General features: G+C 33.0%; 5 protein-coding genes across 8 annotated transcripts in view; 2 read left to right on the top strand and 3 right to left on the bottom strand.

The window, feature by feature from the left end:
• The window catches only part of IP3K2 (Inositol 1,4,5-triphosphate kinase 2), a 94,231-nt gene extending 87,217 nt beyond the window's left edge, over window positions 1-7,014 (bottom strand). The window contains exon 1 of the mRNA XM_077437047.1: window positions 6,828-7,014. Within this exon, the coding sequence (XP_077293173.1) occupies window positions 6,828-6,835 (8 nt within the window). The 5' untranslated portion in view covers window positions 6,836-7,014. The remainder of the gene's footprint in view (window positions 1-6,827) is intronic.
• LOC143916129 (uncharacterized) overlaps window positions 1-24,781 on the bottom strand; it is a 305,722-nt gene that overhangs the window by 166,927 nt on the left and 114,014 nt on the right. The gene's annotated exons all lie outside the window — the stretch shown is intronic.
• On the top strand, window positions 10,387-14,525 carry LOC143915863 (uncharacterized). Its single transcript, XM_077436684.1, has 13 exons — window positions 10,387-10,613; window positions 10,706-10,906; window positions 11,087-11,245; window positions 11,388-11,551; window positions 11,675-11,877; window positions 11,963-12,096; window positions 12,245-12,351; window positions 12,454-12,586; window positions 12,732-12,818; window positions 12,891-13,123; window positions 13,234-13,384; window positions 14,238-14,354; window positions 14,430-14,525. Exons 3-13 carry the CDS (start codon window positions 11,102-11,104, stop codon window positions 14,523-14,525), a joined length of 1,569 nt encoding a protein of 522 aa, XP_077292810.1. The 5' UTR covers window positions 10,387-10,613; window positions 10,706-10,906; window positions 11,087-11,101.
• On the bottom strand, window positions 14,656-20,795 carry sbr (nuclear RNA export factor small bristles). Of its 2 annotated transcripts, none has more exons than XM_077437041.1 (10): window positions 20,529-20,795; window positions 18,795-19,412; window positions 18,525-18,715; window positions 18,261-18,370; window positions 16,991-17,027; window positions 16,429-16,679; window positions 16,181-16,349; window positions 15,917-16,105; window positions 15,655-15,836; window positions 14,656-15,571 (listed from the first exon to the last, which is right to left on the bottom strand). In XM_077437041.1, exons 1-10 carry the CDS (start codon window positions 20,641-20,643, stop codon window positions 15,472-15,474), a joined length of 1,962 nt encoding a protein of 653 aa, XP_077293167.1. In that variant the 5' UTR covers window positions 20,644-20,795; the 3' UTR covers window positions 14,656-15,471. The 2 variants fall into 2 exon arrangements, with proteins under 2 accessions (XP_077293167.1, XP_077293168.1); XM_077437042.1 differs by having other exon boundaries at window positions 20,538-20,775.
• The window catches only part of mnb (minibrain), a 70,263-nt gene continuing 67,914 nt past the window's right edge, over window positions 22,433-24,781 (top strand). For 2 of the 3 annotated variants that reach the window (XR_013260948.1, XM_077437043.1), the window contains exon 1: window positions 22,433-23,635. Coding sequence is in view for 2 of the 3 variants with exons in the window: in XM_077437043.1 (XP_077293169.1) it covers window positions 23,572-23,635 (64 nt within the window). In the remaining variant the exon portion in view is untranslated. The remainder of the gene's footprint in view (window positions 23,636-24,781) is intronic. The other variant, XM_077437044.1, reaches the window with a different exon arrangement.

Raw genomic sequence — 24,781 nt, 5'->3', positions numbered from 1 at the left:
GGATAGACAAGGTGCACACGAGACCCACATAAACTGTAATTACCCAACCTCTACGTGCCCGCTAAACATTGCGATTGTAACACTAGTTCACTTGTGTCAACACCCTTATATGGACGTGCGAGTTAATAGCCGACATATTTGCCAACGGGCTTCTAAACTGAAGCGGGTTGCGCATTCGTCTGTCTCGATATGTCGCATGGAGCGCTAACGTCGTTTCTGTTTCTGTTCTACTATGTACATATGTATGTAAGTTCATCGTTGATCTCAGAATAAAGAAATAATATGTGCGTGAACGTCACCATTGACTGCTTAAAAACGATATTGAAGATTAACGAAAACGCGTAAGAATAAAAGGAACCAAAAATTCAAATTTCAAACGCGTCTAAAAGGTTTTTTTTCCCCATCGTAATGGCGGAGGATACATTTACTTATATTGATGACCAAAATGAGTAATATGGCAAAGTATGAAAACGATCGGATAAGAGGCAAAAAATGTAGATTCGACCCGAGGGTATATGGCGCCCCTAAACAAATTGGTTTTCAGACCCCCGCCCCCTCCCCTTTCATTTTTGTTTAAACAATAAATTTTATAAAATGTATAAGTTTAAGAAAAATATAATATGTATAATAAGACAAAAACAAAATAGAATTTACATAAAATGTGCACGTTTTATGTGTATATTTATTTCAATATATGTATGTATATGTATTATACATATTGTGTATATGTATTTCAATATATGTACATATGTATAATATTAATAAACTAATATTTGCAAAAGGAACAAATTAAAAAAAATACGTAACAATAAAAGATTTCTGATGCGGATGCAAAATTTTTTAATCAATCCATATGGAAGAATTGATTACAAATTTTCAATATTCAATACTTCCAATATTTCTTTTAACGTCACGTTTCAGCAGTATTTTATTTAAATACAATTCCAAGTAACCGTTTGTACTGACGAGAGTTTATTGTTTAACAAGTTTTATTTGTGAGTCGTTGATATTTGACAATCGACTTCCTGCGGAAATTACTATAGTATTTTATAGTCAGTATATAATATAATCGGCGCTCAGCGTGCAAATGGATGGGTCACGTATCTAGAAAAATGGACGAAAGGTGGACTAAAGAAGTACTGGAATGGCACCCGAGAAAAGGTAAAAGGTTGAAAGGAAGGCCGCAAGAAATCAATTAGGAAAATTTGTGGGGTGAGATTAATGAGAGTTGCACAAAACAGAAACGAATGAAAGCGTATTAGAGAGTCCTTCATCAAGCAATGGATGATGCTCACAGTATATAATATAATCCGGGTAGATGTTTTGGCATTTCATGTTGGAAACGAATAATAATTAAAGCCTCCATTCTACAACAGTTAAATTTTGTTGCCGGTATCAAAAAAAAAAAAACATTCAAATATTCGAATCTAAAAAAAAATCCATTTTATTTCCACAACGAACGGTTCGTTGATTTTAATAATTTCATTAATTTTTTTTCAACTGCTGAACAATACAAAACAGAATTGCATTCAATGTTACGGTTTATGAACAGTTTCCAAGCCACAAACGAAAACATGTCAAACATTTAAACTGCACTTTTGTAACTTATTGTTCTTCTTATAATACGAAAAAAGTGTAAATTTTTTGTATAAAATTAAAAATTTTGGTAAAAGTTTGGTAAATAATTTAAATACGTAACTTGCTCGAAGTTTGTCGCGTCCATTGCAAATTTCCTATAGTCCATCTAACCAATAGCACTTTTAAAAATGGAACAATACTCCTTTAGTCCGACTCTTGATGCGTCTGATTCAATTACATCACAAGGTCCACAATGGTGGTGAACGTAACTAATCCTTTTTAGACAATTTAGATTCATACAGTGTAATTGTTGCGCTACGAATATTGCCACAAAGGGCAATAGAAACAACACAAAGGGACTGTACTAAAGTTCAATTTAACATCCGGTTATAAAGGCTACAGCAGCTATTATGAGTACAAAGACCATAAACGTGCATTTATCCAGAACATTTATAGATAGGTACCCATTTATGTACTATTCAGCGCTACTAAACCGTACAATCTGCGGCGAATACCACCAGCTATGTTAATTTATTCTACCTCTTCCAAATTACAATATTATGAAATATTTAACATAATATGTATATATGTATAGGTATATAAATATAACTCGAGTAGCGTTAAGCACTGCATGAGCTACCGTGGGTAAGCTATGCATCGTCCAACTTCTTCAATTTTCGTACTACGAATTTTGAAAGTTGTTACACAAGACGTCAATAGTATCGATATTTTCAGGCATAGAATTTTTGGATTATCGACTATTTTAATATATTTAAGATAGATCATCGATAGCATATAGCATATAACCAGCAGAATACACTAGTGGTTAGCATATAATGCTTTGCACAGAGTGGTCACGGGTGCAAACCCCACTGGTTTCTGCTGACCAGACATTGGATTTGTGACTCCAAGTCGATCGTTTTCTATCAGAGTTTGTCAATTTATCTGATTTTCATTGAAACGGTTCCAAAAAATTGGCAACCTTACCCATTTTCTTGCAAAATCTTGAGTTTTCACCAATCTCGAATTTCGTTGAATTGTATAAAATGCTGCAAATTTACAAATTTTACCATAAGTGTATCTGTGGATGTTTATTAATATGTATGTATTTACTGAATTTCGCTGAATTGTTTAAAATGCTGCAAATTTACAAATTTGACCATATACATATGTCTCTGTGAATATTAATTGATATACATATATTAATTTGTATAATACTGAAAATATTTGTATCAAATGTACAATGTTTCTGGCCAGGAAGGCGCATTGGGGCTACCTGTTAGACCTTCCTGGTATACATTAAAGATTAAAATTAAATAAAATATAATAACAATTGGTCGACTTACATAGCTTAAATTTACACAACAAAAGTGAGCTAAACGTGAATACGATTCAATCACATACATAACTACTTGAGACTGTTAGAACACTTCTCTTGCTACATACAATCTTTTTGTGGCGATTTTCGATATATTTTGGAACGATTGACAGAGAAAGATGCGTACACGGTGTCAGCGACATTCGAACATCCTCTAAAACGTATTTTGTACAGAATACAAAAATAAAACAATCGCATATATGTATATACGTACATAGTTAGCGGAGGCCGAGCATTATTATGCAGATTGGCCCGGCTCTACAATGTGAAGGACTAAAAACAATCAGGTAAACAGCACGCAACAAGACACGCAAAAAAATAATAAATAAATTTCCAAGTTGATATTGTGCAATTTCCACATACATATTCATTATACATAACGATGTCGTTATTATACATCAATAAGACGAGTAACTTTTTTCTTCTATTCTAGAGATCAATGTACGATCATTTCTCTTGTCACTATAGATATCATGATATTATTATAATTTAAATCAATTTTCTCATTATATTTGAAATGTCGTCTAAAATAAAGAGATAGCGCAATTTGAATATATGTCCCCCACGACTTGACAGTGATATTCCAAATCAGATAACAACCTCGTTGAACTGGTCGGACGAATTTGCAAGTTAAAATAAAACGAAAAAAAAAACTTTCGGTTATATTATATAAGTAACGGTGAGAATGGTACAAAAAATACAAACTGAATATGATCAGTGCGTATGTAACTTACATATAGTGAGATAAGTGTTACTGGGACGATTGTTAAAATTTTGTGTGGATATATTGTGCGCACGCGCAACTATTATATGTCGCAATATTTTGCGATTGACGCAAAAGAAGTGGCGGAAGATAAAAAAAAAAGAAAAACGAACGAACGATGCGGAAATAAAGAAGTTCTGCAAACAAAATTTACATGCACGTCTTTCGTACAGGTGCTACTTACTGCTGTCTCGAATGTCAAATAATATACCTATCTAAAAGAAACGGTTGAAAACTAATCGATCGATAACTACAGATTGTTACAGTTACTGGTTCATATTTTAGATTAAGACAGTCACGCAAAGCGATGTCGCAAAACATGGAATATTATCCTCTCTTCTTATGATCACAGTGGCAAAGCTTAAATTTTTATTTTTCATTTAATTTTTTTTTATCGTGGTATCATTAAGGGATTACGCCAAGGCGACACCTGTAGCCAACTTTGTACATATGCGTGTCCTATATAAATTTAAGTTAAATACAAATAATGGTGGCGAATGAAAAGGTGGTCAATTTGGTAGGAACCGTTTCAACAATGAAATCAGATAAATTGGCAACTTCTGATGTAAAACGATCGACGTGGAATAACATACATAATATGTATATATGCAAGTTCTGACCAGCAACACTAGATCAGAGCTGAAGCCCGTGACTTCTCAGTTGTTGGCAGTATACGCTAACCACTGAGTTCGCTCCGCTCTAAAGTGTAGTCGATCGTTTGCTAGCAAGTATTTATTTATGTAGTTATGTATAAGTCAGGCAGTTCGATCACTAGTAATTATTTACGTAGTACTATTTAGGCATAATTATTTGTGATTGAACTGCCTAATTAGTAACTACTTAAATAATTAATTGCTAGCAAACGATCTCAACTTTTAAACCTGCTAGCAAACGATCGACTATACTCTATACTTTATAGCAAACCCCACTGAGATAGTATGTTGGTGGTTTTTAAATGAGTCGGAAGATTTTCTACGACTTCGACTACAACTTCAACTCCAAAATTTCTACACCAAAACATTAAGATATGTATATGTATTAAGTTTCTCTTTTCAATTAAAAAAATGTACAAAAATTTAGTTAGCAACAGATGTATTATATGCAGTGGCGGACTGGGACTGAAATCAGTGCATGCCAGGAGTCAAAGGGGGCCCCCCAGGGTTAAAAAAATTTGCCCCCCCCCCCCATATAACAAAATTTTCTTCTTTCCATCACGCTAAAAATCAAGGGAAAAAATTTTTTTTTTCAAAAATGGGAATAAACAAATTTAGGTAAAAGAAAAATGGCAAAAGCAAAATAGATCCATAAATTACATTGTATATTTCGTTGTAACCCTTGTCCTAGGTAAATAGAATGCATCATAAAAGAATCAGGGACGTCATTTCAGCTTTTTCTTGGGCTGGCAAAGATTGGTCAAATTGAATTTTTTTTCAAAAAATCTTTTTATATCGGAATAAAAATGGAAAATATTCTTTGAATACACCTTATTGAGTTATAAAATATGAAAAAAATAAGCTTATATTTGAAAAATTAATTATAAAAAAATATTATGTAAAAATCGAAAAAAGCGCCGCAGGCGAAAATTTTTTTCTAAAAATCTTCACATGGTCAACAAAAATCGACCATCAAACTGAGTCACTAAAAAACTATCAATTAACTTAATTTCTACCGACTGTCTTTTCACTTTATCTATGTACATACATACATACATATGTACGTAATAACAATAGATAAAGTTTTGTGATCATGCGAAAATCTGGATTTTGGGAAGGGGGCCCCTATCCTATATTTCTATATACATGGATGTGTCTAGATTAGGATTAGATTTTATATTCGGAAACTGTTTACAATTGTATATTTAAATCTTACTATATCGTCGAAGTATAATCAAATGTTATTTTGAAAGTATGAAGTAAATTTAAATAGCTGGTTGATGATGAATCGTCCTATCAAAATTGTTTTAAGCAATTCAGTTTATATTATTCACGGAAATTTGTTTATTACCATTTTTATTTCAGTAGGTAGTTGTAACATAGGTATTGGTATATACATAATATTGACGTTGGAAATGGGCCCGGCAAAAGGGCCCACGTTGAAATGTTGAAACTTACATTTCGAGCCTAATACAAAAAGTTAACCAATCTTTGGGCTGTTAAAGCAGGTATTAGTTGTTTTTGTATATCGTAAGATATTTGTTTTGTTGAAATACCCAAACTTTAGGTCCCAAAGTGCAATATCCTATAAATTTTTACACACGTGAAATAGATAAAAAGTTATTTAATTTTACTGAGGGCCCATATTTTCTAACAGACAGTGGGGCCCACATGCCATCGGGCATGTTCGCTTGTATGGCCAGTCCGCCACTGATTATATGTACGTATACGCGCAATAATTTCATTTAAGTCATGGAATATGTAGTCAACAATAGAAAACCAAATTCCAATAAGTCACAATTATCACAATTAACCGTACTAGTATAATAATGTGTCTATTGTATTTCTAGTGTTTTTAAAGAGGACAATCCATTTTAAAAGATGCTAATTTTTATATGATTATTTTTCATACTGGTCATTAGATGACTCAGGCCATTAAAAAGTCTTATTAAATCATCGGTGATAATTTCAAAGTTGTGTACATATGTATATGAATTCAAACAACCGAATGATAAATATTAACTATAAAATTCATAATTCGAATTAACGGGGTCCATTTTGTTTTTAAATTACGAAGCAATGAAAATTATTGACACATTTTTATTCACTGCTAAGTATATGAATGTAAATACAATGGTACTTGGATATATCAGGTTAAGTTTAAGTGTAAAAATTCTTGAAAAAAGATTTGCTACTTTTGAATTTAAGTTTAAAATTTTCCTTACTTATGTATGTAAGCTATAATCGTACAGATATTACATCAAAAATAAATTTCGCACACAGATCCAGAATATTTCAAAAACTTCATTGCATGTTTTTATGTTTTATTTTTATGTATATGTACTATGTGTATGTATGTATGTATGTGGTCTTGAGAAGGTTTAATTGTAACCGACAACCGTTGCATGTAATCTGTTCGTAAGCACCGTTGCAGAGATAAGGCAAAACTACCCACCTGGCCATGGTATCGAGGATGAACAGGTGAATCGTGGTGTCTGATAGGGTGACCCCGGTTAACGTCGTCCGCTAACCGGGCTCGAGCATACTTTGGCCACGCACTGCATGCGTCAAGACACCGGCGATGCGCGAACTGAACTGAACGCCTATACAGTGTTTGTCACTCGGTGGCAGATGGTGCAGTCACTCCAAATACGATTACGGTCCAAGGGCCCCCAATTATTATCTGCAATTTTCAAATCAATCGTTAGTCTACTGATGCAACGAGAAAAGCTCGATTCGTTCAATTACATAGATCAACAGTTGTTCATGGCAGAAAATTGGTTAAATTTTCAAATCGTGCAACTCGAGTATTCATTTGTCTTGTACTGAAAAAATCCATAATAAACAAACGAACGTTGTTATGTCAAATTAAATATTCAACGCAATAAAATATACATATGGTGAAATTGCTCAGTTCATGAACGGTGCAAGCCAAATGCTTTTTTCGTGAATTTGTCAAAAATTGCTGCTCATTTCATGATTAATTTTTCTGACGAGTTCACAAATTGTAACATATAGTATTAATATAAAAGCGCAGTAAATGTATTAAATAGCGGTCTCCGTGACGGGCCGGAATGTGAAATGCCGGAAAACGCAAATATCGGAAGGCAAAGATCGAAAATCGAAAGATCTTAAGTCGAAAGATAAAAAAAAGGGTGCATGGTAAACGGTACATACTCACTTAATTTGCGCGAGCAGGATACAACAGGAACAAGAGGAACAGGCTTTTCCTCCCGTATTAATGTGCGCGCGCAGAATACGGGAGGAAAAGCCTGTTCCTGTTATATCCTGCTCGCGCAAATTAAGTGAGTATGTACGTGAGTATGTACCGTTTACCATGCACCTTTTTTTTGATCTTTCGACTTAAGATCTTTCGATTTTCGATCTTTGCCTTCCGATATTTGCGTTTTCCGGCATTTCACATTCCGGCCCGTGAGGTAGACCCATTAAATAGTTATAGACACATCTCCTAAATTTTCTTTACGTATTGTCGGAAACGAGATGGTAGATATGAATTTGATGTGTTCTACAATTAGTGATAGTTTCCATAATCATACTTCAACATTTTATTCGCAAAATTAAAACATATATGTTGTTTTGAACTTCAGTTGTATTTCGGAGTTCGTAGTGACACGTTATCGAACCGGGTATTTTTTCTCAAATTAAATAAATTGATTGCATGCATGCATGTTATAAAAGTACGTTTTTCAAATTCCAAGATGATTCCAAAAGGTTGAAAAAATATTTCAAGTACTTGGATAACTTTAAAAAACGAACCGAAACTTTAGATATCCTTCTAAAAACTTTATTAACAATTAAGCCAACGTCAACTGCTACTGAAAGTTTGTTCTCCACAGCAGGAATAATAAAAGCCTTTAAAATTATGGGCGAGATTAAATTTTGAAACATTGTTATTATTAAAATATGCATTATTATTTTTAAAATATTAAACTATTTAAAATATTAAATGAAACGCATTACTATTTTTAAAATATGTATTTTTAAAATTCAAATAAAGTTTATGTATGACGATAAATTTCATTTTTCTTTTTAATGTATGTGTACCCCACTCATTTTGATTATTTTGAATTAATATTTCACAATGTTTTCTATTGTTTACAGCTATTCGAATATTTCGAATTTTAATATTCGATATTCGAATAGTTGATGAAGTCGAATAATTGGAAACTCTAACTGATATATACATATGTACATATCGAGGCCCAAATGGAAGAGAGAATATCAAAATTCCACTCATACATCACATCAAATTATGAAAACAATGATGAGCGCAGGCTACCATACAAATAAATTGTGCAATTCCCAAATGGAAGAGATGGAATTATAACGGAGTGTATAAATTAATTCTGAACTTAAATAAAATCTGCCGTTTTGCTGGAAGAAGAAAGTTTTTGCTCAATGTATTCATGTATTTTACCACCAATGATGTGCGGAAATATAAAAAATGTCAAATTGTTGCATAACACATGCTTGAGAGATTTTAATAGAGGAGCTTAAATGGTGGAGCGATTGAAAATATTAAATTGGTAATGGATGAACGAAATAAATATGTATCTTAAAAGGATGCACAAAGGACATCAAGTGAGAAATACAAATGAAGGTTGCTCAGAAATGTGTAAGGTTTGATGGATGAGAGTCATTTAGAACCGAATTGAATGGAAGCGAGTTGAAGAAGCTTCCATCCAACAGTTAATAGCGAATAGCTACAAATTCTGATGATTTTCTAAATATTTGAAGGACATACAAATCCCGACATCTCAAGTTTAGATTCTCAACTCATAGTTCATTCTTGAAATTTTAGACTTTCGAGGCTAAGAATATGGTGTGGAGTATTTTCTCGGGGATGTATCATGTTATATGTATGTAAGCACATATGTATGTATGTATGTACATATCTGCAAACGCAAAATATCCAAAGAATTTGTCGCAGCTGATATTTATATCGCAATCAAAACTGAAACGCCTTTATTCAGCTTTGTATATGTATGTACATATACATGTACATTAGTAATATAAAAATATAGGTAAATTAAAAAGTTAAAGCACACTTTATAGAGTTTTGATTATTTAATAAAGTCTTAAATATTTCCATAATACATAATTGAAAGTTTTTTGGGATTTCGTGAATTAATTACGGTTCTTTTATAAATTTAATATAATATTTGACAGAGTTTTTGGGTTGCCAAGTTAATTAATTTTAAAGTTTCAGCATTATTCATCTCAGCTCCTACAAGCTTCGGACGAACGTTCGCTTTATTATTATATAGGTAAATATGTATATGTATACTTTTACAGGAACACCTGATGATAATAAACTACGGACTTTCAAATCTTATCTATAAACTTAAACCAGCGAAGTTTCCTTCGAAAGAACGTTAAAAAATTCCACTATGGGAAAAAATATAATACTTATTATTATAAAATAAAAAGCTTGTAAATACAGTATGTTTATCATCAAGTTAACAGGAACGACATGCAGATATTTTTTGTACATATGTATGTATGTACATATGTATGTATGTACATATATAAATATTTAAGTAAAAATAAATACATAAACGACTCAACATGCCGAATATGTACAATACGAAAATAAATATTTTGAAAATTTTCTCAAAATGAAAATTAGCATCTGTGTCGTAAAAGGTTTTTTCCACGCTATAATGCTATTTGCCTCAAAATTATCAACAAAATAAGAATGCAAAATTAAAAAAAAAACATTATGACCTAATAAATTTATAATATGCAGGTACAATTATTTTCTTTTTTCGAGTATCAACTATTCAAATAAAAAATGATGTGTGCACGTGAAATTTAAATTGAGCACTCACCTACAATTTTATCAATCTACACATATTTACCGTGTCAACAATGAAAACGGTAAAAATCTTCTCGCACGACAGACGCGGGCATCCATCTTATCTCTTATTTAAATGATGATAAAATTTATTGTCGAAATGAAATGATCATTTTCCCTGTCTCTCATACTAATCAGCGAACAATTCAAAAGCGTGATACGCTCACATTATAACGAGTATATGGTAAACGAACAAAGACTCGTATGTATTTAGCATTTAAATTCATAATTTTTTATTTTAAGTAAACGTGGTCGAGATTTGATGTGTTTGCGCTGAATATGAATCGTTAAAATGCCAAAAAGAAAGCAGTGCCATCTACTGTGATTTAATAAAAGTTACTAATTTTTTTTCAAACATGGCAGGTAATTTTGAAATACAAAAAATACTAATATAAACCTTGTAATCAAAATTATATTTTGTTATTGATATATATGTATGCATATTTTAATTTCAGGAATGAAATTTAAATAAACAGTGCGTATGTTTACGCATGTAATTATTTTTTTACTGTGGCCACACGCCCTATGTGACAAACATTTTCGCTCATGGCAGCACTGTATCAGCAGCACTTTCGGCCGCGAAGGGTGTGGACGTTCGAAAATTTTCACCGTTGTTATAGCAAGGAAAATAAAACAAATTCTACAGACCTTAAATAGTAAAACTAATAACAATACATATGTATACTGTAATATTTTCTTACTTATTTTACCTTGATATTACTGATTAAACTTTTTCATTTCTAGTGTACATATTTGCAAATTTTACAGAAATCTACTCAACAACTTCTACTAAAATGAATGCACTGCATAATTTCATTTTGTTTGTTATTTCCCAGACTAGCAAAGAACACATGAATAGGCCCCGTGAGATGTTAAAAAGTTTACCGACCAAGGAAAGTGGCAACAATGTGCGGAAAAGACATCTGACTAAAGATGACAATTACAGTTTAGAAGTGAATTTAGCCCAAGAGGCTGCAAACATAATTAAAATAAAAGTAACGCTAAGTTTTATAATATAATGCAGTACTCAAAATAATATGACATTTTTTTTACAAAAAATAGATTTTATAAACAAATGAATATAAAAAAATTAATCTTCAAAAATATATACTATCTATTTTTTTCAACTATTTGTAGGTCGAACATGACGCTATCAACTTAGAGTTAAAACATAAAATAAAACATTTGGAGAATGTCAAAGAGGTGCAACAAAAAGATTTGTACCAACAATCTTCCCAATATGAAAAACTTGATGGAGTGTATCGTAATGAACTGAAGATGAGAGAAGATGTTTTAAATAAGTAAATTTGCGACTAGTATACTAATATATGTTAATAATAAACTACAATATTATATGTGGATCAAATTATTTGTTATACTAATAATAGTATAACAAATAATTTGATCCACATATAATATTGTAGAATCAATAGTAGCAGACTGGTTCAAAAGACACTTGAGACTCATTCACTTGCATTACGAACAATTATCAACGGATGCCAACAGGATCGTCAAAAGCTGTCTGAATCTTATAAACAAGCCATAGAAATGCTTCAAAAAATGAAGGATAACCACGTGGAAACTGCAGAACAGCAGAGATTGACAATTGAAAGTCTCCAAGCACAATGTATTGATTTTTTTTGTTTTTACAGCTAATACATACATACATGCATATAAATGTTCATTACTTTTAATACAAAATAATATTTCAGTGGCCGCAGAAAAACAGCTACGCTTAGACTCGACAAGTAATTGGGAAAGGAGAAACACAAACATGGATGAGTTCATTGATCACATGAAGAAACGATTTATTTGTCAAGAGGACACTATTAAATCACTTAAAATTGTAAAAACACCATGAGTATATCAACGATTTACGTACAGAGATTATAAAACCATTAATCTGCCAATTTCAATTTTCATCTATATACGTATAATATATTAAATTTATTAACCGTCATTATTTTCATGGTTCTTTATTTATTATCTTACAGAAAGATGACACAAATTCGTCACTTCTCATTAAACACCAAAAAGTAAGTGAAGAATTATCAAAGGAAATGAAAAAATTAAAGGAAATCAACGAGCAGTATATCCAGCGGTAAATACATACATATGTAGTTTAAAATGTTATTATCTTAACATACTCTTATTTAAGTATGAACTAAATTTAGAAGAATGTTTCTTGTTGTGTTTTTTTTAGTATATTTATTTTAGAAGAAGATATAAAGGGAAAAAAAGAAATCATATTGGATAAAGAAAAATTATCAATAAGTGCTTTACAAAAGAACGATGTGATTAAAGAAAAACTCCAGGAACTCCAAACATCATATAACGTAGCTGCAAATTTATTATTTTTTACTAACCTCTTCTTACTTTTACTTACGATCACTAGTCAAAAAAAAATTGTTATTCATGTATATATGTATATATATATATCATCTTGTATATATACGAATTTCAATTTAATTAATTTTTTAGTCATTAGAAGTTGAGAAACAAAACTATATAGAAGAATTATTAAAGAAAAGTATGTTTTATGAAAAAGAACTGAACGATTTACGCGAGGTAACTTCTCACATTTTTTTAATTGAGCATTATGTTTTTAAAATTGTCATTACTTTTTGCCGTATAATATAGGAAATAAATAAAAAAACAATCTGTATGGAAGAATTTCAACAAAAGAGTTCTTCACTAGAAAAAGAATTATATGATTATAACGAATACACTAAAAAAGACCATTTAAATTGGGAAAATGACAAACTCAAACTTGAAACAGAGTTGAAATCTCTTCAACAGTCTTTTGATAAGGAAAATTTGGTAAAAGACGAATTTGAAAAGGAATTGAACGCTTTCAAAACCATTTATGATGAGTTGAAAAATACATACAAAGCGCAAATGTAAAAATATATATATGTTATTATAACGTCGTTGCAAATTTCATAAATTTTCAATTGATATTATTTTTCAAAACACATTTTAGTGAAGATGTTGTTAAACAGAATGATGGGTTGAAGCAAGAAGTCGAAGAAAAGTCTTCTGGACTCACTAGCATAATGATGAAGTATAAAGCCTTGATGGAGACTGATGCCAAATATGAAAAGGCAATAGAAGAATACAAAAAAAATAATGAGGTAAAAAAATAATGTTACTTCATATATGATATTTTTTTATCGAATATGCAACAATACCCATTAGTTCATACTGAATATTTAAATTCATAATTCTATACTAAATTGGTAAATAAAACTCCACCTATCACAGAAAAAGTAGCCAAATCTATTTTTTCCTCTATATAACACTTTTTTAAATTAAAGTATGTATGACTCATCAAAAATACTCTGGTACTATTGATTCTACAATATTATATGTTTTTTGATTATTAAAAAATTGTAAAATATCAACCAAAGATATGAAACCAATCCACAATTTTCGCAAGCGCATTGCATCTACATATATTAGCTAGATTTGTATTTTATACCGAATTCTCTAGAACGTTTCCACTATGTAGAAACAAAATTAGTAGCAAATAAAATATTTTTTAAATAAATAAATTAATTTCAGTTGCTGTGTGAAGAAATTGTAACTCTTAAAAAAAATGCTTCTGAGAAGAGTGAAGTAGTAAGTTTTTTTTTTGTTTTACATAAAGTGATGTTTATTTTAAAATAATTTTACCATTTCATTGATTCGTTTTAAATATGTATGTATATGTACAATCATGCATAAAATATGATATTGAATATTTTACAATTGTACATAATAATAGTAAAAATAAATTCATATAATTTTTAGCATAACAATAGGAAAACGAAACGTAATACTAAAACTGTGCATTTGAAGAATAAATTTGATGATGAAGACTGGTCTTGTCAGAGCGATAGTAGCCTTGACAGTTATGTGTGTGATGTATGCCATGTATTACATTATAAAATATTGTTCAAAAGATCATTAAATTATCATTGTTTGTTAACATTCATTTTTTGGCAGGAAAAACGACCACGACGTTCCAGGAATACTACAGGTTCTACTTCTCCATTGCATCATATTAAGCCTGTAGAAACCTTTACCAAGCTGCTATCTAAAAACTGTTATTTATTTCCAACGGTAACTTTTTTTCGGTTTTTTTCTTTCATTCTTTAGTAATGTCAAGATTTTACTTTGTTTACAAATATATTTAAGGACGAGACTGCACAAAAAACCACTCCAGATGCCAAATTCAGCAAACCAAATGCAGTTACCAAGAAATTTTTTAAGACTAACTTGAAAAATATCTAATATGCGTTTTCAACAGATTATGTTTTTATTAATGTGGTTCTTTTTTTATTATTAGAAATTTTGACTTCATAATTCATGATCAAAGACGATTTTCATAAAAAAATAATTTTAAGAAAATAAAAAGACATTTTCCAATCATGTATTTGTACTTTATTAATTCATCAGTTCAGCTTTTACTTTGCAAAGACACATGTTATTTATAGCATAAGTTATTTAATTTGTTTACTTCTATGATAACAATTAAAATGTGACATTTATTCTAATTACTCAAAATAATTGTTTAATATTTTTTTCTCTATTTATGTACATTATTGCAAATCCTTCATGTTAACACATTCTAACTTATTTTTCAATTAAAATTAAAAGTTTTACTCATTTGTTTTATTATTCATTGAATAACACGTTTTTATGTTCAATTAAAGAAATAAAAATATTTCAGATAAATAACTTGAAGGATTGGCGATATTTCTTTTAGCAACTTACTAATAACAATTCAATTAAGAAATTTATTCTTAATAAGATTAATGTAAGTTCATGAAAAATTGTGAAAAAAAATAAATAAAAAGTTTATCCTTTCTGAAATTTGAATTTATACAATAAATAGTCGAGCATGCCAATATGTTCGGGGAATCTCGTAATATACATATTCCATAGTCAAATATTCTACTTACATTCTATTTGTAACAAAAACAAAAAATGTTGCAATATATACAAAAATATAGGAAATTATTAGAAACAGGCTCAATAATAGAGAAGTAGAATATTAGACTATAAACTAATTGAAAAATGTTTTAACTAAACTAATTTAAAATTAAAACATTATAGTAATACTCGAAAAAAATACACATCTTTATTCCTTTCGTCCTTCAAAAAACAAATTATTTCAGACAACATTCTTAATTTAGTCAAAAGTAAATTTATAAAGCAAACAGTTTTACAATTAAAATCACTTGATAAATGCTTCAGGAGGAATTTTTCCTTGGCTGTGAAGCTGATCGAATATTATCACAGCTTTTTCTATATTCCATTGTGTCTGTTCTAAGCAGCTGTGAATTAAAAAAAAAAACATTAATAAATAAGAACAAATTCAAATAATCGACACACACCTCACAACAACAAAACAACTTACTTAGTACACCACTCCAAGTTCATATTGCTATAAGTTGCCAATGTTTGAAGCATTTGCTGGCGAGGGTCAGCATTGGGAGCGTAATTAGCAGACACTGGAGGCGCAGTCATAGCAGGTATTTGCGCCGTTTGCACAGGTACAGGAGTAGGTGTCGACACTGGGGTTTTAAAGCATTTCGCTTCCTATTTAAAACAGTTGTAATGTAGAGTAAGCATACATATGTACATACAATTACAGCAAGTCGATTCAAATAATGTCATACCTGTTCAGGGGTGGCATTTGTCACATACAAAATATCATTTTTGATGCAAAATCCTCCACCAAAAGGTACAATTACCAATGTTTTATGGAACGACCGTATCGGTGGCAACCACTGTCTGTTGGATGTGGAAGAAGTGGGAATTGTCGTTTCCTTAAAGACTCCATTAATTGTAAGCATTAGCATTGTAGGCTAAAATAAAGTGAAAGTTTTATTTAACATGACATATTGATTATTAATTCAATATTAAAAATTAAATATTCTTACCGTGAACACCGTAAGATCTACCGTAAAACTCAAAGGGTCGTGTTGTGTCTTTGGCAAATCGTTCAAAAACGAAACGACTTGCAACCGGCCTATTTTCAAATGCCTATTCCGAACGTCTCGATCTTGAGTTCTGAGTAAATTTCTACTGTGCATGGTGTAGCTATTCAATCTAAAAAAAATGGAAATGTATCAACATTCTTGAGCGATACCTCAATGTTAGACTACTGATTGATCAAAATTATACGCACTTGTTATTAAAATTATTATGATTATTAAGACTAGAGCCGTATGATGCAGACAGAGAAAACATTGCATTCTCATGATATGCATCCAAAAGTGGCTGTCTAGATTCCGAATCGTACAAAGCAAAGTACTGCTCTAGGAACTGTTTCACAACCCCTTGTCCTTCGACGTTGCAAAGGAAAGACGGTTTACTCGGTGGAAGGTTTATATCATCAGATACATCGAATCCTATGACGGGAGGTAGATCGGCTCCATCCTGTTTACATAAAATTGTCGACAATCCACATTAAGTATGTAATATTGAATTTATTTCATTTTATTACAAACATTATAATGTATATATGTATGTAAATATATTGGTATTTAATATCAAGATTTTACCCAACCAGGACAGGCCATACATACTGACTTTTAGACCAGTGCTCCTAGGTGATGTTGTGAAAAAAAAATCATACACATGATATTTATTATTATTGTGATTAGCACTGAGATATTTTACAAAACTTTTTGTTAATTTCAGCCGTCCTGAATGGATTAATTGAATGGGAAAAAATTCAGTATTCTTACCAATTTTGCGATTTTGGGGAACCTTTTCCGCACCTCTCTGGAGACAGTTTAAAAGTACAGTGAACAAAATTTCATTGAAACATTCAATAATTGGTTTACTGTTAATAATAACAAATGTTAATGGAAATCTTTGAAAATAAAACAGATGAAATAAAAATGTCATTTTGTGTATTGAAAAATAATGAAATTGATCTAATAAAGTAATTGAATAATTGTTTTAAATGGAAAACATAGTTGCAATAATACAATTATTTATAAAGAATCCCAAAATTATCAAAGATATTTTCAATGTATTGTGGTATACAGTCAATTTCGATTAACTTCATTACCAATATCCTCATTACCATATATGCTGCATGACATTTTAATAATAATTTAATATAATTTGATTCCATTTGGATACTGTTATCAAAATGATGGGACAAATCTGTCCAGTATTCACCAGTAGTAAGTAATACATAAAGAACATATTATCAGGCATAAAGTCAGATGAAAAAATTCATTCAATCTCCATGCGCACAGTTGAGACACCAAATGGCAACCAACACATAGTCTTCCTCTAAGGTTATACAAAATAAGTTCACCAATGGAGGATAGCGATATAATTGCAATGACTACGGTTGCCAATATCACCGTAATATAGCAGCGAGTACAATTTTTATCTCCATCAAGTACGCATTAAAATGGTATACAACCGAAGGCAGTGTACTCACTAAATATCATATGGTGCGGTGCTCAATTTTACATCCACTCAATGGTGCACGATGATCTCTGAATAGAGACGACACCATTTGATACCCCACACTTCACATCTGACTATGATGAAAATCGTGTTCTTAAATATTACAAAGGTAGCTTATTTTTCAGTTAATAAATTTTTCATTTTAAATTAATCCAAATGGAATCACTTATATCATCAAATATGGTTTTAAAATTAATTTAACTGCAAACAAATTGACTACACATTTCAATACAGTAAAAATAATAACGTTTGGAAATAGATATGTCGCAAAAATAAAATTGTATTAAAGCAAATCGAAAGAATCAATTTAACTGGTATTGGTATTTTATTTTTTAATACACATCAATTCTAGAAAAAAAAAACGAAACAAAAAATATTTCATTTTAACTGACCACCAACTTTACCCTTTGTTCTGAAAATTTGTTCCATTCAAGAAATTCTACATAATTTCAATTAGCTTTTAATCAAGCTTTTAGCTGGTCTACAACAAAAGTCATCACCTTTACCTTAAACCAATGTATACTCTACCTAATGTAAATATCCTTTTCTTTAAAACGGTCAGCCAAAGGATTTCCTTCTAAAAATAGTTCCATTAAGGGAAATCCTTTTAATGCTTCCAATGAATTTATATGTGGTATCTGAAATTCAAAGACATCAAATGTTAATGAAGTAATAAAATCAAAAAAGCTCAATTAAAAATAAAATATTGTTGCACTCGTAACGCCTTTTAGCATTATATTCACTGTCATTGAGCTCAATACATTATAATTATTATTAAAAATGAATACTTACTCGATTATTTGCTAAATAAAGAATTTTCAAATTAGGCAATTTTTTGGAAATTCCTTTAAAATTTTCTATTGAGTGGATTTTATTGTTGTTCAGATTTAAAGCCTCAAGGTCTGGAATGTTTTCAGCAATTATGTCAACTGCCGCGATTAATATCGAAGGTCGGAAAAGAGCACAAAACACATCAATCAAACCTAAAAAATAAAATAAAAAAAGTTAACCATCATGAACTCGTAAAGAAAATTATGACAAAAAAAAAACCAATATAATTACTGGGATCGGAGTGAAATTTAGTCAGATCCAAAGCTTTAGTTGCTGCATTATATCTGTTTGCCATTGCTAGTTTCATCTTTTCAATAACACTGCCTTCAATAGTGACATGTGGAATCCCACTCTTGACTTTAACACCTAATTTAAAACCGTCCGGCAGGGTAATTTTTCGATCGGTTTGATTCAGTTTTTCGGCTATAGAGAACTCGTCCACATAAAATATGGCCGTATTTCCAACAATATTGTAACAATGTGGAATAAAAATATCCGGTGCCAGTGCAGTCAAAAGTGCCTTCAAAATAAAACTTTTTTCGTGCTTGTTTCCGTAAGGAATGGTAACTTGATACCAGGGAGATGAGCCTTGTATCAATTTTTTGGGAATAAATGGCTGTCTAGGGGCTGGCGAATTCACACGTCCGTCTTTTCTTCCTCTACCACGAAATCCCCCTCTATAGAATTGATTGTTTCTCGATATATTTCCAACAACAGCTTGATCTTTCATATCAATGTCATCTTCTTCGAGTCTTTTGAGCGCTGAACCAAACATTCTATTTTTGTTCTTGTTGGAATTTTGTTTGAAGCTGACACGGCGTTGATTCTTTTCTCTTCTATCATCGTGTTCTATAAACCATACACATATGAATTTGAAAAATAATCGATAAAGACATACTAAAATATCTACCAACTAGTGGTTTCATCTGGCTTAGCTCGGTATTCGTAATATAAACCGCTTAAACATGGCTAATCTAATAGTAAACATTTTATTAAATTTCATTTGTTTTTTTTTATTATTAAATTTAACATCACAGATTCTATGAACCAAAACTTACATACAAAGTCTCTTTCGAAATTATATATTAGACTAGTGTTTTACCCGGCTTCGCTCGGTATTTGTAATACAAACCGTTTAAACATGGCTAATCTAATAGAATATATTTTATTAAATTTATTAGAATTGTTGGTTAAACCCGAGATACGGGACCGCTGATATCAGTGGCTGTTGTGTGTGTGTAGTCAGTATTGCCAGTGCACAATTATCATACGCACCTATACAATATTTAGAATTTTATACAATCATTTTCAGTACACATTATTAAAATTTAAAAGACATTTACCCATAGAAATATTATGTTTACTAACCACTTTTTTGAGTTGCTCCCGACACTTACGCTTATTGCGTACTGTCGACCGGTCGACGGACGAGCAGAGACGATGACGATGCTTTTTAAAGCAACTCAAAAAAGGGTTGGTAAACATAATATTTCTATCGGTAAATGTCTTTTAAATTTTAATAATGTGTACTGAAAATGATTGTTTAAAATTCTAAATATTGTATAGGTACGTATGATAATTGCGCACTATCGTCCAAGCCGTTTTTTATTCTACACTGGCAATACTGACGACATTCACACTCGCACACAAAATAGCCAGACAGCAGCGGTCCCGTATCTCGGGTTCAACCGAATTTTTTTATCTTATTTGAATATTCATATTTTTTTTTAGTAACTTTATCTTCACGGATTCTACGAACCAACGATAGTTAAATACAAAGTCTCCTTCGAAATCGTTTGTTAGAAGATATATGTATGTGGGATCATCTTGGAATTATTGACACTTCTATATCAAAACGCATCCAATGGGAATGAAGTAGAAACTAGTAATAAGTGCATAGAAACGCATCGAAAAATACACAAATACGATATGACAAATAGAAATTTGGATAAGAGAGTTAATTACCGAAGTTACCATTGTAGTTGTGCATGCGGCCGCCGCCATCATTGTTCCAGCGGCGCCCACCTCCTCCCCCGCCAGAAGCGCCCCCTTGGCCCGCGCCTCCGCCCCTTCTCGGCATTTCCGTCGCTCGACTGCGACACTGGACTCTGGACGACACGAGGAGATGAGGGCGTCGCACGCACAAACGCCCGAACCTGCACCTCTTCGATTGCCACACGTCGACGTCACACCGCTCGCTACTCGCCGATTGCCCATTGCAGATCGCCGCTTGTCTATGTTTTTCCTTTTCGCCACCTACACCTACACCTACACCTTTCACCGAAACTCATTTTCATGCCTTCTAAGAAATAGATAGCCGCTCTTCAGGCTGGGGAAACACTACACTTGATAAACATTGAGATTAAAGTAATGCATTTACGCCAATTAATTTTTAAATTAATCAAATATTACTAATAATTAATAATTTTGAATAGGAGTACCATCGATGATCCAAAAGGTACTCGGTAATATTACTAGTGGCAAATTCCGACTCTTATTTCCACCTCAAAACACGCTAGAAATCAAAAAACCACGATCAAAGTAATTCAGGAACGCTGTATAAAATATTTGACAACTAGTATTTGAATAAATTGTTCGAATGTGGGGTGGTCTCTACTCTCTATTATGCTGATTTTACACGAGGGTATATATTTCGATAAATATATAGCCACCTGTGGTGGCTATATGAGAGCTGAACACAGGTAATACTGTAATTAATATTGACTGTGACGACGGTCCCATAGGGCCCTTCGACAAAGTCAATATTACTTTAAAAATTAAATGTTTAGTTCGGCACTCAAAAGCTTCGAAGAAGATGAGATTGATATGAAAGATCAAGCGCTCGTTGGAAATATGTCGAGGAATAATCAATTCTATAGAAGGGGATTTCGTGGTAGACAAAGAAAAAATGGACGTGTTAATTCGCCAGCCCCTAGACAGCCATTTATTCAAAAAAATTTTAACATTTTCTAAAAATTTCTTAGGATGACATCAAATAGAGATGAATTTTATGAAATTGTCCTTTTAGAAGCCTATGACTAATAAGGGGATGTACCCAATATTATTGTTTACACTTTTCTTTTGATTTTAATCGCAACATCAGAGCGGGGGCTTCATTTCAGCTTTTCTCAGGAGGGGGCAAAAATTTTGACCAGTAAGGAATGATTTTCTAGGGGGGGGAGGGGGGGGTGTATTATATTAAAATTTATATATTAACCAATAGAATTAATAGTAAAATAACTTTAAAAGATAAACGAGTTTTATAAATATATTTCAAAGCAAAATAAACAAAACAAAATATATTTGGGTTAACTTTTTTTTTCTGGGAAAAATCGACGTATTTACACCTGACAGTGTTCTAAAGAATTTCAATATTCTATTTTTGTTGGTTTAATATTTTTATTCAAATTCATAATAATACAAACAACGTGGATAGTCTCGTTGAAATAGGGGCTGCTCACTCCAGCCCCCTCAAATGACGCCTGTGTATCAGAGCAACAACACAACGCGTTTCTGTAAAATCAATTTTGTAACTGACTAAGTTCCGACTGTTTAGTCGCAAGTGTGTGCAAAAAATGATCAGGCGGCAAAAAATCGCAAGCGCGTTTGAGATCTAAGTACTGTAACTTACGCTAACGGTAAAAGTGATTTTTACCGAAAATTGGCCCACAAATACTGCACATATTCATCTACAAATTTTATTAGATCTCATTTTAGCAGATCGACGATATGTTGAAGTGTTCACGTGTTGACAAATTGTAAAATTATGGTATTGGTAGAGAAAATTAGCAAGTTTTGGCCGAAGCGGTGGTCCGAAAGCGCAGAACGAGTGCCGTGCCGTAGTAATGTCGATGCGAAGTGGTGGCGGCGAGTGAAGCGGTAGTGGTAGTGGCAGCCGGCGAGGTGTCAAGTTGGCAGTACTGTGAGCGCCGTTCGCGTTCGCCGTCCGGGTCGGCGCAGCGCGTGCCGCCGACACCGAGAGCCGCGGCCGCGTCGACCGGCGATTGCCGATTGGCGATTGGCAATTGGCAATTGGCGCACCGCGAAGAGGCGAACGATCCGATTCGCAGTGTGGACGAGTCGCGCGCGCTCGTCTTCCTTCTCCTGTCTCCCGTCGAAGGTCGCCGCTGGCTTCGGCGAGTCCTTCGTCTCCCGACCGCCAGTCAAAGCGGCTCTGCGGGCTAAAGAGCGCCGCTCCGCCAAGGGTCGGCGACCTCGCGCGTGTTTACACCCAACACTCAACACTCGTCCCCCAGTTCCCTCGTTCCCTCGTTCCCTCGTCCCCTCCCGACATCGTCTCCGGAGGGATTTTCGCGCGAAATTCGGAGGACCGTCTCCCCAACCTCACGCCCCCTCCCCTCGCCTCCCCCTCCCTCCGGCTCGCCTCTTTACGTCACCGGCTAACCTGCCAGAGCGGCCCACACGCTCGAACGCTCAAACGTCACCCCGAGCCGCGAGCGTGCGTTCCTATGCGTGCGACTGCTACTGCCAGTGCTAGTGTGTGTGTGTGTGTGTGTGTGTATGTATACATTGCAGTGCGTGTGGTTACATAACGTGCGCGTACGTTAATTAATTTCAAAAAATTAATTCCGTTCGAAAGTCAATAAATAAAAAAAAAACAAAAGAACTGCGATTTGTTTGGCGCACGTGTGTGCTGCCATCGTATCGATCGGATTCGAGAGTGCAGTGTACAGTGAACAGTGTACAGTGCACGGTGTGCGGTTGCAGTTTCTTCGCGGCGGCCGGTCGGCGCCTGTCCCCCTCCCCCGCCCCCGCCCCGCCCCGTCCCTCGCTCCCCCGAGCGCTGTCAAACCGCACCACAAGTGCAAGTGCGGAAGTCGAGTATTCGCCGAGTGCGAGTGTGAGTGCGAGTGCGAGTGCGAGTGTCAGGTGAGTGCAAAAGCGGGTGACACCACGATGGAGTTGTAGCAGAGCAGAGAAGAGCAGAGCGACGACAGTGGCAGCCAGGTGTGGCGGCGGCATGCTGTGCTGAAGCGCGCGGCCCGACATGGCCGCCTGGCACAAGCACGACCAGATCAACATGCTCATGGATAAGAATGCCAAGAACAAACGTAAGATTGCATCCCCGACTCGTCCGCGCCTCAATGGCGCAACATGTGTGTGCGTGTAAAAATTGCGCGTAAATTTGACATTTGCGCGCCACTCGATGCAATGCAAACCCGTCGATAAGGGTGGATTTATGTGTGTGTGTGTAAACCCATGTTTGCATCCCCGCTTTGACAATAGTCGTCGATCGTACGACGTTCGATTCGATTCAAATTTAAAAATGTATTCTTTTGTTTTTTTAACTTCCCCCTCCATTGCGTTTCGTTTGTTTTGTTCGATCAAAACAAATGAATTTTATTTTATTGTTTTTTTTTTCGCTGTACCAATATTGATTGACTTTTTTTTTTAAATTGAACCATTATGATTTACAGAATTGTGTATGTTAATAATTTATTTACAACAATATTTGGTTGTGGTTTTTGATCTTGTATCATGTTGCGGACCTAGACAAAAGCCATTGCTCAACAACTTGGTAATGTTGCAATTCTGATATTCGAGTATGGCTTTAAGTCGTTTGTTATATTTAGCAAATCGATAAATTTTTTGTAATTACGACGTTTCATCGAAATTCTATTTCGGTTTGTTATTGAGTCGCAATGAAAAGCTTTTTGACTTTTCGTGACTTCATGACTTCAATCTCGCTCTTTAGCTTAATTTTGATATTTAATTTCAATTTTTTAATTTAATTTTTATTTCGATATTTTGTACGCTACTGGTTTTAAAAGTTGGCCCAAAATCGTCGTTGGTTTGGTGCGTACAGACCATAATGGTGCGTACGCACCAAGCCAACGAACGGCCCACAGGCCAACTTTTAAAACCAGTAGCGTACAAAATATCGAAATAAAAATTAAATTTAAAAATTTAAATTAAATATCAAAATTAAAACTATTATTATTATATTAAAATTAAATTCAAGTATCAAAATTAAATTATAATCATTATATTAAAATTAAATATTGAAAGTTAAAACAGAACATGCACAATTTAAATAAATTTTCGAGATTGACCTAAAATTAGATCATCAACAATCACATACAGGTAATCCTCGATTTTTGTTTGTCGAAGATGTTTTGACTTACGAAGATACGCACTAAGATCGAAAAAAAATCAAATAATTATTATTTTTACTTCGCCGTAATGCGCAGTTACTG

This window comes from Arctopsyche grandis, chromosome 8 (genome assembly GCF_051622035.1).
Source record: "Arctopsyche grandis isolate Sample6627 chromosome 8, ASM5162203v2, whole genome shotgun sequence".
Taxonomy (NCBI): domain Eukaryota; kingdom Metazoa; phylum Arthropoda; class Insecta; order Trichoptera; family Hydropsychidae; genus Arctopsyche; species Arctopsyche grandis.
The sequence above is the reverse complement of the archived record's forward strand: the minus strand, read 5'-3'. Positions and strand labels throughout refer to the sequence as shown.

Bases quoted from the DNA above. Each gene is read 5' to 3' on its own strand.
- LOC143915863 (XM_077436684.1), top strand. From the start codon at position 11,102: ATGAATAGGCCCCGTGAGATGTTAAAAAGTTTACCGACCAAGGAAAGT. The intron at 12,819-12,890 runs GTAACTTCTCAC...CGTATAATATAG, and splicing joins AACTGAACGATTTACGCGAG to GAAATAAATAAAAAAACAAT. The intron at 13,124-13,233 runs GTTGAAAAATAC...AACACATTTTAG, and splicing joins TTCAAAACCATTTATGATGA to TGAAGATGTTGTTAAACAGA.
- sbr (XM_077437041.1), bottom strand. From the start codon at position 20,643: ATGCCGAGAAGGGGCGGAGGCGCGGGCCAAGGGGGCGCTTCTGGCGGG. The intron at 17,028-18,260 runs GTAGAGTATACA...AACTGTCTCCAG, and splicing joins GAAAAGGATATTTACATTAG to AGAGGTGCGGAAAAGGTTCC. The intron at 16,680-16,990 runs GTAAGAATACTG...TTATGTAAACAG, and splicing joins TCCCCAAAATCGCAAAATTG to GATGGAGCCGATCTACCTCC.